Source organism: Neodiprion fabricii, chromosome 5 (genome assembly GCF_021155785.1).
Source record: "Neodiprion fabricii isolate iyNeoFabr1 chromosome 5, iyNeoFabr1.1, whole genome shotgun sequence".
In the NCBI taxonomy this organism is placed as follows: Eukaryota; Metazoa; Arthropoda; class Insecta; order Hymenoptera; family Diprionidae; genus Neodiprion; species Neodiprion fabricii.
The window spans coordinates 16,168,827-16,185,125 of record NC_060243.1 but is presented as its reverse complement, the minus strand read 5'-3'; the positions used below and the strand labels follow the sequence as shown (position 1 = coordinate 16,185,125).

Here is a 16,299-nt window from a genome sequence, read left to right as displayed (position 1 = left end):
CAATAACTCAGCCTGCTGAGTTTCGCATCGCCTTTTTAACGCATGTAAGTATGACGTGACGGTGTGGGAACCAGGCATGAAATAACTGCACTTGAAATAAATGCGAGCGTCTTACTGTTTGTAGGCGGGCAGATACGAGTAAGTTGCCGTTGAGCACATGTTGTAGATGAACGGTAGATGCTTGGAGATGTCCTTGTGGGCCCAATCACTGAAGTACGAATTGAGGAGACCTTGGTCACCACCGTCGAACGAACCTTTTTCCGCCGCGAATGAAGTGATCGAGGCGAAGGTCTGCTGCGACGGCTTGAATACGAAAACTCCCGAGTTGAAGCAGTCCGGCCATCCGACGTCGGGTGCTGCTGTCAATTCTTCTCGTTCAAACAGTTCGTCGCAATTCCTGACAACCTGTTAAATGTGCGAGAACGTCAGGTTATATATAGGACAGCGAGAAGAAAAAGGATGAAAAATAAATCCATGTATTGTAAAATCGATGAAGAATTACTTATGAAATTCACAGGGATCAATTATCTTTAGGTATCTTTAGGGAGGTTGATAAACCAAAAATCGATACTTTTTATTGATTTTATTACGATTCAGTCGTACATTGAGTATTCATCAAATTTTTGTATTGGTAAGATGTGAAGATCTTTTTAAAGATACAGAACTAGTATTATGAACGAAAGCTTATAGAGAGTCGTTAGCCAACAGTCGAATGCTCTAACGCGCTTGCGCTAAAAATCTAGAGCACCATCAGTTGTTTTATCAGGTTGACCAACCGTCCAAGTTCAGTTGACAGATCGCCGCGATGTACGTAACCTCAACTGTCCACAACTCCCAACGTTTTTAAGGTTACATACATCGCGGTGACCTGTCATCTGAACTTATGACGGTTGGTCGACCTGACGAAACAAATGCTATTGCTCTAGAAATTTTGCGCATGCGCGTTAGGTCATTCAACCGTCAGCTAATCGCTGTAAATATGGATGCTTTAATGTCATATCGTTTAGTCGGTAAAAGTGTAGTGAATAGATTCGATTTCATGATATCGATTATGATCAAGAAATGGCAATATTGCATTAACTGTTGAAAAGAAAGAAATTCCATTTCAGTGACTTCGTGAAAAATAGTATTTTGAATAAAATGAGCCATTGTGAAGTAAAATCGAAGTAATCTGCCAAATTATTAACAATTTAGAAGCAATGCGAAATGAAGCGTCGATATCTAAGCTTCTCTTCACAATTCGAATACTTGTTTATTTTTATTTTTTCAAAGATATCTTCATAGCTTATGAATATGACGTTTTGGTAAATAAACTTTCGTAATAAAAAGTAACAGAAAGTATTGACTTTCGGTCAACCAAAATTCTTAATAATTGTTGGGTAACTTACGAGAGCATCGGCATCCACGAAAACACATTTTTCGTACTGAGTCAACCGCCAGCAGTGTAATTTGGTGAATGTGATTCCGAGTTCGGGTCGTGCAAGGAGCGCGAGATTGGCCTCATCCTTTGAATCCAGGACGTTTACTTCCTGGACAAGAGAATATACCGAGGCCAATTTTTCCCTGTAAAATTTGAAAAAATAACGTTCATAATGTCAGATAAGTACTAGATTCGTACGAATATCGAGAATGAATTAAAACAGTTATAGTAAATTGCTCAGTTTACAGATTCTCAAGATTCCACAAACCAAAAACTGTAAGTTCGTTCATCGCGATTCGAGAATTCGTGACAAACATTTACCAAATGGGAAAATGAAACAGTCCGGAATTTTACATTACACAATGATTTCGGAATCAACGAACGCTAACTTTTGAGAATTTATTCTTCCGAGCTTTATAAAGAAAAAAATGTTCAAATATTCATAACTGGAAAATTTTAGCATAACGAAATAAATAATGCAAAAAAAAATGATACAGGTTTAACAGGTGCTAAAATCACCTGAAAAAATTCCTACTGCACATTAAAAATTGTGCGAGGTGCAAATTTGGTCGAGTTAGCACACATGAAATATACTTCCGTAGTTTTTACTCGTATAAAACTTCAGTATTTTCCAGTTCATCATTACCCGTAATAACAAAATGAGAAAAGTACCAATATAACATCAAAAATAAAATTTCTGGAATACAAAATGAGCGTACAATGGCAGGGATTAAAAATTAAAATGACGCGGACTGCGATTTATTTGCTTTATTATAAGTATAGTGTCATAGGATGCACTCTTGTATACATTACATCTATTGTCACACAATCAGATTTCATCGTCAGTGCAAGACGGGCAGAACGCCAGAGAATTGTAGCGAGACGTGGTTGACAAATGAACTTGTTTGTAAACAATTAAGCCAACCGTGTTTACAATTAAATACATAGGATCGGTGCCAATGATCATTGACCGCATTCACTATGACGTACAAATCAAGCTTCGTCTCACTGAATATTAATGAATCAATACCTTTGCGATGTATTAATTGTTAGTATAATGTATTCACTGTAATTTTCAAAAAGAACCTAGCACGATAAAATACAGTCACCAAATTAATTTAACCTTCTATATATGTAAGTAACTTTAGTATTATTCATGTTTTTTACAGATTGAAAGACAGCAGAGAATTTTTCTCAAAAATTTCAAACATCCATTTTTACGAATCCAATATTTTCTAAAAAAAAAGAATGAAAATGAATGACTTCATTATAAACTAATTTTAAAAAAGTTCGGACTATGAAAAGGTTTTTAAGTATTCACGTTTATATAGAAAAATAAATGAAAATCGAACTTGAAAAGTGCTTATACTATCAGCTGAAAAAGTTTCAAACCAAATGGAAAATGGTGATTCCAAACCTAGTCTCATTGGCATGGAATTCTCCATATACGTTAAATTTTGTCACCACTACGGATCAAAGTGATAGATAGGAATGATCAAAGCTAGTACACATCGCCTGAGAAAATTAAGTGGTTGAATTAACCCTTTGACAGCTATTTATTATTATTAGCTATTTATTTGAACATCTTCTTCAATTTCAATTTAAAATTCCTGAAATAATTTGAAAAATACTAACGCACTCTAAAGAAAGTTTTCACTAGATAATTTAATTTGAAAAACTTTCTATTTAGGCATGAAAATTGAGAAACTCTATTTGTAAAAAGTGTAATTTCTCAAACATTTTGATTGAGAAAAATGCTTTTTGTCATCAAAAAAAAGGCTTCGTCGTTAAAGTTAATGTATCTAGTATTTAAACGGAAACTAACTTTAGCATCATAATTACCGAAATACTTGATTAGGAAAATTAATTTACAACGTTATATCTACTTGTATCCCCATCGAATAAATTTTGCACATTGGTGTGTCAGATAAAGTTCCATTTCAGTCGACTGTACAGTTGAACTGTTATTCAGAATTGACGTGATTGTATCGCGAAAATTATTTTTCGAATTGATTGTTCATATATTTGTCGATGTTGCAAAAATCTGAAATTGACAAGCGCGAGCGGCGAGCTTTTTCCTGAATAGTTATTGACATTCAACGTCAATAATTATAAATGTCGGAGTCCTGTTGTCAGAATAAATTAATATTACAATTATAATGGTAATACAAAAATTGAGAAAACGTGAATCGCAAGAGTAATTTGTAACAGCATTTTTTTCAGTTCACGCATTACAAAGGTAATTAATTGGAGATCTTTTCAATTACAATTTTCACACAGAATTGGTGATAACCATGTGATTTTACTTATAGAAACAATACTTGTGCACCAAATTGATCCCATAGAAATGCAAGTGTAAAACTTACCTCATAACCTGAGTGACACCCGGGGTTATAAGAATTGCCAAATCATGCTTGGTACCGGCCCGGCGCAGAGAATGCGCCAAAACCAAAGCTCCAAGTGAGTAAGAATCGTTTGTGGCCAACGTCACCCATGCGAAACCTGAAAAAACGTGGCAAAGAATAAACGATTTAATACAATATTATCGAACAATCGAAAATGTGCAAGCAATTATTGAGTTTGTTTCACACGTTTGAAATTCGATAGTCGTATACATACAAAATGATTTTAGGGATTTACCAAATATGGCGGGTGAAATTTTTTTTATTTTCGCTTATGGTTGAAAAAACTTGTCGTTTGATTGAACAAAACAGTGTTCATAGAAGGATAGTTTAGGTTGTCAAATGAAACCGAATAAGTTATTTGAATTGAGCCAACTTTGCTGTTGCCATATATTTATTACATTTGGCAAGGTATTTTTTATAGTATACCTATACCTCTAATATTGCTAGGGAAATAGAAAAGAGATGAATCTGCAGGGTCGAAAGTCTGAGAGAGAAAATGACAGTCTTTGGAGTTATTTTAAAATAGCATAAACACGAGACCGTGGAAATATGTGTCCAAAATACTGATCTAAAAAGGACGTCAACAATAAGTACGTATACCTATATAAATTATACCATAGCTACGTCTTGAAGACGTATTTCAAACGCTGTAATAATTCTATGACGCGTTGTGTTGCGTAAAAGGGGGAAAACATTGTAAGTGTCAAAAATGACCGCCAAGTAAAAAATAGATTTGATCACAGCGGCCAAATGAGTGAAAATTATATGGGCTGTTCTATGCCAAATCTGTGGAAACTTTTGTAGGTGATGGTGGCATCTCTAAAACCACCAATATATTTATGGATTTTGTGACAAAAGGTTTTTGATCACTTTTCAATTATTAAATAATTGAACCTGCTTCAGGTTCCACGCTTTTGATAATTCTCAAAAAATTACAAATAATTAGGTTTTTGGTAGCCATCATTTTAAGATTGGTCCGATGATGCATAGATATTTTTTCTATTAGTTATTTCGGTATTTTGAAAATTTTTGTTCAAAGAAAAAAATTCCTCAACGTTTTCAAAACATTACGAACATTATTTAACAAATTTTAATTTATAAAAAAATATGTTCAAGTTACGTGAAAACAAGAGAAAGTCGATGTTTCGAAATTATTTTTCCGTAACTGTGGAAAAGTCGTGTAGGCTAAGCTACATTGTAATTGATGAAATATACCAAAGTGCTGGAAGAAATAGAAAAATAGCCAATTCAATGCATCGCGAGCTTAAATAAAATTTTTTTGACTTTCAGGTTCATGCTTCATCACATTCTGCTTTCGTTTGTATAATCAATATAACGTACGATTGAATGAAGCTAATCTCTTTACATCCAATTAGAAAAAGTCCCTGCAATACCAATAAGAAAATTGAAAAACGCTGAATTCTACATGCAAACAACCCATTATACAATTTACGATTGGTTTTATAACTATTTATTTAAGTCAAAAAAACATGTTGTTCAACCGATTCTGATAAACAATAAACTTATTTTATTTGTAGGTGAATTTTTCACTTATATTACATTTTTATGTCAATTTTGACCATCAATTATCATATTTCTTGGCGAATCATAAGTTTTTCATACATAATAGTTGTAACGATTGTAAAACTAATTTTTTTTTCACATCTCCCGATATGCTCAAGATAAAAATCTGTGTAAGACAGTTCGTAGGGAATTCATTCATGAATAAAACGAACTCTTTTTCATTACAATCAGACGAACTGTACGGATTTGACGGTAGAAAAAAAAAATGAATACAATAATGTGATTTCTTTGAGGTTGTTAATAGTAATATATTATTAGTTATATATTAACAGACATTAATCAAAAAATTGCAATTGCGATTTTTCTGCCTCACGTATTGATATAGATACGGGTGGGCATGTGGATACACCGTATGTACATATATTCAATAGACTGGGCCAAAAAAATTGACTATTTTTTTTTTCGAAAAATATATTGAGAATATCATTCAGTATGGCAAAAAAAAAAAATTCATGAAATTTTAAGCCCTTAATATTAACTTTAAGAGGTCTATCATCGCTATTTTTGATTTTTAGTAATAATTTGATGTTTTACGTCAGAACTGTCGAAATATTGAAGTGAAAAAATTTATGTTCACTTATCTCTTTATAAAATTAAATTCCTTACAAAAAAGGTCTGATTATAGATTTTTGTCAGACAAACCGTTTCCGAGTAATTAAGCTTAATAAATTGATATAATTTCTCGAGAATTAATCGAGAATTAATCGAGAATTAATCGAGAAATTATATCAATTTATTAAGCTTAATTACTCGGAAACGGCTTGTCTGACAAAAATCTATAATCAGACCTTTTTTGTAGGGAATTTAATTCTATAAAGGGATAAGTGAACATAAATTTTTTCACTTCAATATTTCGACAGTTCTGACGTAAAACATCAAATTATTACTAAAAATCAAAAATAGCGATGATAGACCTCTTAAAGTTAATATTAAGGGCTTAAAATTTCATGAAATTTTTTTTTTGCCATACTGAATGATATTCTCAATATATTTTTCAAAAAAAAAAAATAGTCAATTTTTTTGGCCTAGTCTAATATTCAACGCATACATATAACAGTTGATTTAAAAGTTTTTACGGTGTACCAATAAATGACACGTGTTCAGACAGGCGAAGGCATTTCCTGCCGATAAAGACGACAGGTAATTTATAGATTCCGCAATTAAATTGCCCGTGACGATTGGAGGTAGGCCAAAAATTTACCGGATGTGTAGCGTTCGAATTCGCGTTTATACAATATATACGAGTGTGCCTAAGGTTATATACATATTCACATGTGTAAATCACCTATCGAAATCCGGAGTTATTCGACATCGAATAAAGTATAATCGGCTGTATGTGTAAAATATTGCAGTGCAACTTAAATAATACTCAACCTTTGCAAGATTAGAACTGTTCAAGTTATGCCAATGGTATTCAGAGTTCAAGGCTCGTCGAATTAGTGATAAGAGAAGTTCGACCTAGTCTGTACGCCTGAATTATAATCAACTCTTTAACAAAAAATAACGACAAACGTAACAATGATGTCTCAATGTTGATAGTAATCACGATAATTATACGATTATACAAATGAGCGAATATACGTGTATATATTAGAGTGTTACAGAAAAAACAATTACGAATTTCTAACGTGGCAATCCGTAAAACGATTTTTTAGGCCAAAGAAAAGATTCTAGGAAATGATAAGCATTTGACGTTAAGTGGAAGATCGGCCGAATTTGATTTTTTATTTTTTGTTTTACAGTTTTTCGAATTTATGATCAGTAATATGAAATAATTTTTTTTTTTTGTTTCTTATATTAATTAAAATATCAATTTACGTTGTAAAGGAGACCCACACTTTTGATATTAGGTCTCCAATTGATGTTTCAGAATTGTAGGTATCTCATGAGTTTTTCATTATTAATTCAATTAACTCATAAAATTGCTATAATTTAATATAAATTTTTAACCTAGGAAAATCAAATTCCCGTTCGATATATATTTATATTACAATCGTGATCTTTAGGTTGGATTTTTGGGTATAAATTTGTGCAAGAAATAATAATTGAAGGGCTACAACATATTTCAACTTGCTCATTTTACTTCTCTCTTTTTATTTTACATTACTTTTTTTTATAATTCGATAATCAATTGGAGACTTGGTATTACAACCGTGGGTCTTCTATACGACGTTACATGATATTTCGATTGAAATAACAATGTTTTTTAATCACTTCTATTCCTTTATTCATAAATTCAAAAAAATGTAATAAAAAGAAAAAAATGAAACGAAGAGGGTCTCTTCCGCAAGACGCTCATGTCTTCCCAGAATCTTTCCTTTAACCTAAACAAACCTATTTGGGGTTGCCACATTGTAAAGTCGCAATTTATTTTTTTCCGAAACACCCTAATACATATGCGTACAGATTAATTATTCATCGACAGATTGGTCCATCGTCTGCCGTGGTGTAATGCGCAAGCGCTACAATCAGGGATCAGTTGTTTGCCAGGGTGACCAACCGTCGTGTACGTAACCTCAAAAATTTTGACAGCTGTCGGGTGTTGAACGCAACTGACGGTTGTTTTTGAGGTTACGTTCATGACGATTGGTCGCCCTGGCAAACAACTGCTCTTTAATTTTAACGCATGCGCATTACAGCAGACGAAAGGACATTCTTTCGACAGATAATCACTCTGAGGATGCGTATGAGTGATTATGTTTCCGAATGCGAAACCGTTGCGAAGAATTTAAGCTGGGGAGGTAAGAAAATCGAGGTGAATTACGCACATATAATTATATATATATATATAAGAAACGAAGTCTTCGATAGAAAAAAGTGATACATGAGAACGCAATTGGCTTTAGTCCAAATCTAAATATACCTATTCAGACATTCGACCACTCTATATACCTACCTGGAATTTCTGCCTTTTCTTCGGCATTGTGAAACTCGTTGCGGACGCATTACATACATAAACTAAACGAAGTTATGTAGCCATTCATATTTTATACAAAGAAGAAACTTCGACTCGACGACGAAACTCTTTCGACGCATGGCGCACGTTAATTGAATGCAAAGATTCATACGTTATAGCTTGGAAGGAACCATTTTTTTTCACTCCTCTTTGAAAAATTTGCTGTAAAAGGGTATCTGTTAAACCAAATTTTAATAAATTGCTCTCGAGATCCGACTTTTTTTTACTTAAATAACGTGAGGGATATTTCGGTGTTTCTTAAATTTTTATGACTTGTGGTTGGATTTGAAAATGTCAACTTCGTGATGAAAATATTTTGTATGGAATTGTAATCGTGATTTTTAATCTGTTGTTTTTGCTATTCAATTTTTGTTCAACTAAATAAAGGAAAATTATGGCCAAATTGATTCAGCTTTCACTGCTTATCATACGCATTTATCACAGCAATTCTTCACGCGAAGATCGAATGATTCCAATCTTTTCTGTCCATAAAGTACGAGTATTACTCGAATGAAAAGTTCGTTTTTAAACTTTATCCGTGTCTTTTTCAAATAATTGATTCATTGCATCTTTTGAACGATGAATTCTGACTACCCACAAATATTTTATCGGAGCATAAAATTGAAAAAACTTGATAAATTTCAGGGACGAGATTAAAATTCCAAATTATCACTTCTAAGATTTCATTTTCCAACTTAATATCTAAGATTTCCAAGTCTGAATAAATAAATAATTTATACAGAGATAAGAAAAAAAACCAGCAGCAATATAATATATATATATCCATTGTATTACGCACATCGCAGTGATAAATTATCATACTATGTATAACTGGCCTCATTGTAGTGGACTGTATAATTAATTATACAATCAATATCGCCAGCAATAAAACTAATCAATGAACCAACGCGCGAATGAATGTAATTACGTTACGCGAAAAAAAATATCAAAGCACACAGTGCAGTGATTCGTATTTGCAAAAGTTGTCAGTCCACTGTCTCTCTTTCTCCCTCATTGCTCTTCCACATTGCACAGTTGCAGTCGTTTATACATAACCAGATGTTTGATGTTATACTTAGGATAAATACATAAATTAAATATGCGGCATGTCATCGTTGATATACGTACAAAATATATTGAATATATCTCTACGTAATTATACGTTGAAAATACCAGAAGTAATATTTATCTATACTTATTGTTACACGTATATTAAATTTTTGCACAAAGTTTATTGGGAAGTTTCATTCAAATTGATTATGATTATCAGCCGATTTATGAAAATCGACCGTAAATAGCATGTGAAAATACTTTCAAAGTGAAAAAATTGAAACACGTTTCAGTACAGTTGACAAATTTTTTTTCCTGACAAAGGTAACGATATACGAATATGTCTTGTAATTATCTATCGATATTCTCGTTAGGTTTTATCAACGTTAGAATATTAAAAATGTATGTACCTGAAGATTGAATCTAACAAAATTTATAGAGAAAAGTTCAAGAAGTTTAGCTGTAATTTGAATAATTCTGTACTCTCCAATAATTCATACTCAAGTTTCATTCGTCAAAATTATTATAAAAAATGTTCATCATAGGAATTAGATTTCAATCAGGCTTGATCACTTCAAGTTACCGATGAAATATTCGCAGAAAATAAGCAAAAAGCTTCCACTCAATTTTTCAACGCTTTGAGTCATACGTAAATTATTGCGCTGAGTCAAATTTTATAACAAAATAGTATTCCACGATTTCTGGGGTCGCTGAATACGAATCTGAAAGCAGGTTTCAAAAATTGAAGACGGTGGATCCAACATGGTGGACGAAAATTTGAAATTTGATCGAATGTGGTTAAAAAACTCTACGCACGAATTTGCAGGGTCACTGATTAGACCCGCCATCTTGAATTTTTCAAATCCGATTTCAGATTCGTAACCAGCGATCGCAAAAATTTATAATTTATCACGTAACTTATGTAAAATATGTCATACATATAAAAGGGTAACTTTCTCTGAACCGAATTATTGCTTCAATTTTCACGATTTTTGTCAATCAATTTGTTTCCAATAATAATAATTTACATTATATTTCAATAATTACTCTCGAGTGTTGAAAACCTATCAGTGTACTGTCAGAAATAGCAAAGAATCGGAAAGAAATATGTTCAAAAGTTTTCTGAACACAAAATAAAAATAAAAAATGATTACAAAATAGGTGGTCAGAATACTTACCACTACGAGTCAAAGGGTTAAAGCAATAACTTCGCCACCTTTGGCTAATTTTAGAAAATTATTATCAATCAGTGTTACATTTTGAAATTGCGATCAAGCCTGACCGATAAAGAGTTCAGATTACAAATTGAAAAAAAAGAATCAACATAAAAGCTCCGTATAGATGCCGAGAGACTTGATAATAATTAATCAACTCGCCGTCCATTCTCTGAAAGTGCATCGTGCAGCCAAGAGCCAGAACCTGCAGTCTGTACTTGACGTGAAAAGAGAGACTGTAAAAACGCGTGTCGTAGATAGGCAAGGTACTTTATACATGATACCCGTGGTGAAACCTGATACAGGGAGACGTAGAGACACTAGACAGTGCCCAACGACCGGGTATGTATATTATATATAGACTCAGTTTATATTTACACGCAACGACTTTGGGCCCATAATAGATGCGCCGTATATGCATTTGCGAGAAAATAGGCGCGACGATGCATCGCGTTTATTCGCTTTATATACTTATTTATGTACGCGTTCGCTTGCAGTGCATCCCTTGCCTTGGGTCAAGCTGCGCTTAATTGTAAATTGGCCATTTTTAGCAACGAGTGATTTTGTTCAGTGTTTTGTTCCGAAGCAGCCATTTTTTATCGCCCTCGTCTGAGAAAATTGTACATACGAAAAAAAAAGAATAAACCTAAATAACATTTGGGGGGGAGGATAAATTTTTTTCTTCAAACTGTCACTGCTCAGTCGCATTTAACGATATGGGCTTGATTCTGAAAGCGATTTTTTAGAAAATACAATTCTCTGCAAAAACGTAATTTGAAATTTTGCTGTCAAATTAACAGTTTGGCCACTAAAGACGTTTGAAGGTAAAGTATTACGAAAAAACGATTTTCAAGATGCATAATCGGTAAACCGTTGAAGCCACAGACTGCTTCATAGAAATTTTTAGAGAGAATCGAATTGCCTACGCATTTTTACTTTGCGCGTATATGTTACGAAGTGAATGGTTTAGCCACTAAAGACGATTGAAACTGCATTTCTACAGAATATTGATGTCAAAGACTAATATTTTGTAGACTGCGAAAGTAGAGACTTTGCTCTACAGACATTTTTATAGAGAATTGAATTGCCTAAAAATTTGTAAAGATTGTTTCAATTAAGTTCAAACGATATCTATCGAACCGTGAAAAAATTGAGCCCGGTAAAGAAAAAATAGGTGAAATAAATTGATATCACAAGTTTTTCGAAAACACTATGAAAAAAAAGACCTGGCACTTTTTCTAGTTTCTAGAATACACTTTTGGATTTTTATAAGAGAGATGGCACAGGAATTTTCATAGACGAAAGACTTTCATAACCGACTCAAGATATAATTTTTCCATTTGCTTCAATGAAATTAATTATCTCTGTATGCATTGTTTCGAATTCCAGCAAGTATTCGTAGAAGAGGTATTTAAGACTTTTTTTTATAATAAACATTTCTTATTTGGCAGTTCAATCCGTCGACCATAAACAATTGTTTATATCTGCAAGGTTGGCTCAGTTGTATAAAGTTTCACGTTGCATAAACAGATGACGAAATTCTTTTCTTCTTCATTCTTCATTCACACCCATGTAGTCAACTCAACAAACGGTTTTCCCTTAAACCTCATCGATATATTTTTAGCTTGTGACGAAGGCATAAGAATATAATAAAGTTTATTTTTTCATCGTTTATGATCGAATTTCAATGAAAGAATTAGCTCTCACTATCTTCCCCATAAATCGAACTTTCGTTCAGAAATTTTCGAGCATCGCTGGACGTGTACTTTCTATTCAGTTATGTTATCGTTCGCCTTACTTTTCTCTTTGTAAAAATCTGAGTAATTTCGAGAAAAACAGTGATTCTGTATCGAACACACGATAAACAGAAACCGAAAACACCGATAATTGGACCAAAATTTTGTTTTTCCATTTCGGGATTAAGAAATCTGATTTGAAGACAGTTGTTGAAAATCCATACGGTATGTAATGTGAGAAACTAGATCGTAGAGGTTAAAATAAAATTCGAATGGGTTATACACCTACTCTGATTTGTTCAGTTGCCAAAGGATGAAGCTATTTCAGAGCAAAATGTATATACGTCATTTTTCAACAAACATATGGTTTATTCCACGCTGTTTTGACCTACTCCTTGGGCATCATGAAATGTTATTTAAACTTTTTCGCCCCTTCACTTCTTTTCTTTGCACACATTCAAAAAGTTCGTCGATAAAGAAAACTGAATTAATTTACATTAGTTTGCTGTCTCGTAACAAAACATTGTCAACTTTCGCTCGAGATTTTTCAAGTTTTTTCTAAAAGTAGAATTTCATACTGTGAAACATTTTCCACACCTCTGCAACGGCATAGCTGTAACCGGAAATTATTGGACTCGACACCAGAATAGAATTACTAATTACCCACAGAAAATGACACAAATATAAAAAAAGAAATGAGGTTACAGGCAGGAAAATTAATATGTAATGAACATATCGCACGCATGACATGCATTTCGTTTTATACAGTTTGGATTTTCTCTATAACTGCCACAGCAAACCAGCTGGAATTATCAATTTATTCTCGTAAAGCAGACACGTTTTTTTTTTTTTTTATAATAGTTGAACGTGTTAAGGGGGGAGCCTGCTTTAGAGGCTTCAAAAAATCGGTTTTTTCGAGGATTTTTTCGGGAAGGAAAGAAATATCCGTTTAAAACGAAACTTTCAGGGTTTATTGTTATGTATTTCAACAGTCTTCTCGATTTTTTTCATTAGGATACATGTCATATTATACCCGGTACAAGCATTTCACCGAGGCGTCTCGAGTATGCATTTGTCGTGCGGCGGGAAAGATGCAGGTCGCAATTTCCATCTGAAACAAAGAAATCAAAAAAATTTTTACTTCTCAATAGTATAGCTTCTAGCTAAAACAAGAAAATTCCACAAAAAGTGAAAAATTCAACAATTTTTCGCAAATTAAAAAAAAAATTCATTTTTCTTGGGAAAAGAATTCACTTTAGATTGTTTAAAAAGTGGGTTAATCTTAACTTTCTTAAGGTTTTTTAGGTTCAACTAGAAGAGAATTTCATCCCGAGTACAATGCAATTTGTCTCGTTTCGATAGGACGTTTAGTTTTTTCTCTATCTTTCCCGCCATTTAGGAAAAAGCGTAAAAATAGAAAAACGGAGAAATCGTGCGTCAAAGTTTTCGTACATAAAAAATCGTAATTTTCTTGAACTTACCGCATTAATATGCTAATCAGCGATTCCTGGTCCATAGAGTTGCCCTTCAGACTCTTCAAAAAACTGGTTCAAAACTTCAAAAAACTGGTTCAGACTCTTCAAAAAACTTTAAAAAACCGCTCGTATACCTGCTCGACACTTGCTCACTATTTCTTCTGTAACTCCGAAAATATTTCGAATTTGCGTCTGAAATTTTAGGGACGCATTCTTGGATAGTTTGGGAAGACATTTATGCAAAAAAAAAAAATAGATTTTATGAAGCCTCTAAAGCAGGCTCCCCCCTTAATTCGCGCGTAAGAAATATACGTCAGCGGTGTTTTTGGCCTGATAGAAGATAAAAAATACGGGAAGACAACATTTAAAAATACGAGATATCCCAACAACGAAATATCCGGCATTTGGCAGGGGGCCGTTTCACTGCGAACGCCAGGAATAAACCCTGGAGTCAAATCTACTACTTCTCGACGTTCATCGCTTGCCGGCTTAAGATCGGAAGAAATGCGAGCTTCTCTCTTCCCAGGAATAAAATTGGAACATACTGCAAGCTGAAGCACCGCACTAATTCGAGACGATAATTAACGCGATAGATAAATCACAGCAGATGATATGTAATAGGAGCTGTCTTGTTTTTTTTCTGATTGATTCGTTCTCGGTTTTTCTATTTTAATTCTCGTGAGACGTATGTTGTATTTTTCAATTTGAAATAAGAATGACGTTTCCAAGATTTTATATTCAACATCATTTAGTATCAGTAATTTTATGTTTTCGCTACTTTGGTATAATTGCTTTTCAATTTCGATCACGTACTAGAAACGAAGGATGGGGTCTGTTGTCAGTCTCGATAATCACATTTAGCTGTAATAAAAATGCAAAATTAAGGATTTTAAGACGATTTTAAGAGGACCATGTCTTAATTCAACGGCCTCACGAGATCCTCGAGACGTCTTTAACGATGTGTATAAAACGTGCACACAGATTTTCAGTGTTTGAACAGATCAAACTCGCATTCGTTGTAGATCCAAAATTTTCTTGTATCTCCAGTTGAATTTTGATTATTATTATTAAAACAATAATACAAAAATATTGAAGTTACCGTATGTTCAGTTTTGTTCTTACACTCTCCCTCATTCATTATCATAGACGAGATGAACGAAGATATTACGTACAACAATAACAATTAATCGACAAATGTTTTGTTTCGATTGTTTTCGAGGTATAAAACTTTGCTCGAACAAAATCTTTCTTCTGTACTTTTAAATTCATAAAAAATTGAAGAACGTTCATTAATTTGCAAGTTTAGCATGACTTCGAACAAGTTGAATTTGTCGAATATTATGAGTGAATATTTAACTTTGTTACGGCTCATTGAATTTCATAAAATCCTATAACTGCGAAATAATGATTTGCTTGATAGAAATCCGTTATGCTATCACCTCTTTACGTACGACATTTCCCATCATTAATTATGTATCCATTTTATTCATACAAATAATAACGCATACATATGCTAAATACGCGATACACGTACTAATGTTCTTCCTTTTCCCCCCTAACAGATTATCGGCCTATAAAGATACTATTAACCTACAAACATGAACGTAGAATATGTTTTACCGGTACCCGTCAGTCGGTTGTTTATGGCATAATTTCACCGTCCGCCTTATGTTGCATAAATCATGTAGATGACAATCTCGTGTCAATTGTTAAAAATAGCTCGAGAGGGTGCTTAATATATCCAAATTCCTCAACAAGTTAGACAAAATAAGTATGCAGTGCAGAATTCGATTTATAAACTATGTTTTATAGTTTACGCGACACGATTATGCCAAAATCGCTAAGCAACACCACGCGATCAGCTAATCAGGAATAATTATCATAACGTGTGATCCGAGCAACATAGCCAGGCATGTATCAAACCACGAGCTGAAATGCGAGTACATAGTATGAAGGAAAAAAACGCTGTTGATAAAATAAAATAGAGGAACCGTCTGCTAATCGTTATTTAATCAAGCATGGGACCGGCGGGGTTTGTGAGCGTCGACACTAATAATCGTCTCGGTTTGAAGGTCATTCGGTCGCAGCGGGAATCGGTCTAACCCCAATCATGTCCATGACCGTGACCGAAACTAGCCGGGTCCTCTCCGAAAGTTGGTTAGGGAAGTGGTGAATGAAATCGATAATGTCAGACGGACTCGGTTGGCTGGTGATAATTAGTACGATATGAAGCTTACCGCCCATTGTTGCTGGTCTTGTTAATCAAACGATTTTAAATTCTTTCCAGTATCTATCTCAGAACACACCCACGACTCAGAGAGACCCCGTGTAACTGACAGAAGTGTTCTCTCTGTCAGCGCCACGACACGAGTGACGAACCGCGACGTGATGTGATGTTCTACATTATCGACCGAGTCTCGTGCAAGTGTGCAAGCCTTACCGACCGACCAACTCGCCGA

At 33.8% G+C, this 16,299-nt stretch overlaps 1 protein-coding gene across 3 annotated transcripts in view; it reads right to left on the bottom strand.

Annotated features, from left to right (window-relative positions):
- Positions 1-16,252, bottom strand: part of LOC124182686 (cell surface glycoprotein 1) — a 37,318-nt gene extending 21,066 nt beyond the window's left edge. Inside the window, exons 1-4 of one of the 3 annotated variants that reach the window (XR_006870836.1) lie at positions 16,078-16,252; positions 3,787-3,922; positions 1,389-1,563; positions 116-405 (exon numbers count right to left, since the gene is read on the bottom strand). Coding sequence is in view for 2 of the 3 variants with exons in the window: in XM_046570250.1 (XP_046426206.1) it covers positions 116-405; positions 1,389-1,563; positions 3,787-3,922; positions 16,078-16,084 (608 nt within the window). In the remaining variant the exon portion in view is untranslated. The remainder of the gene's footprint in view (positions 1-115; positions 406-1,388; positions 1,564-3,786; positions 3,923-16,077) is intronic. The other 2 variants (XM_046570250.1, XM_046570251.1) reach the window with 2 other exon arrangements.
- Positions 16,253-16,299: the final 47 nt, after the last annotated feature.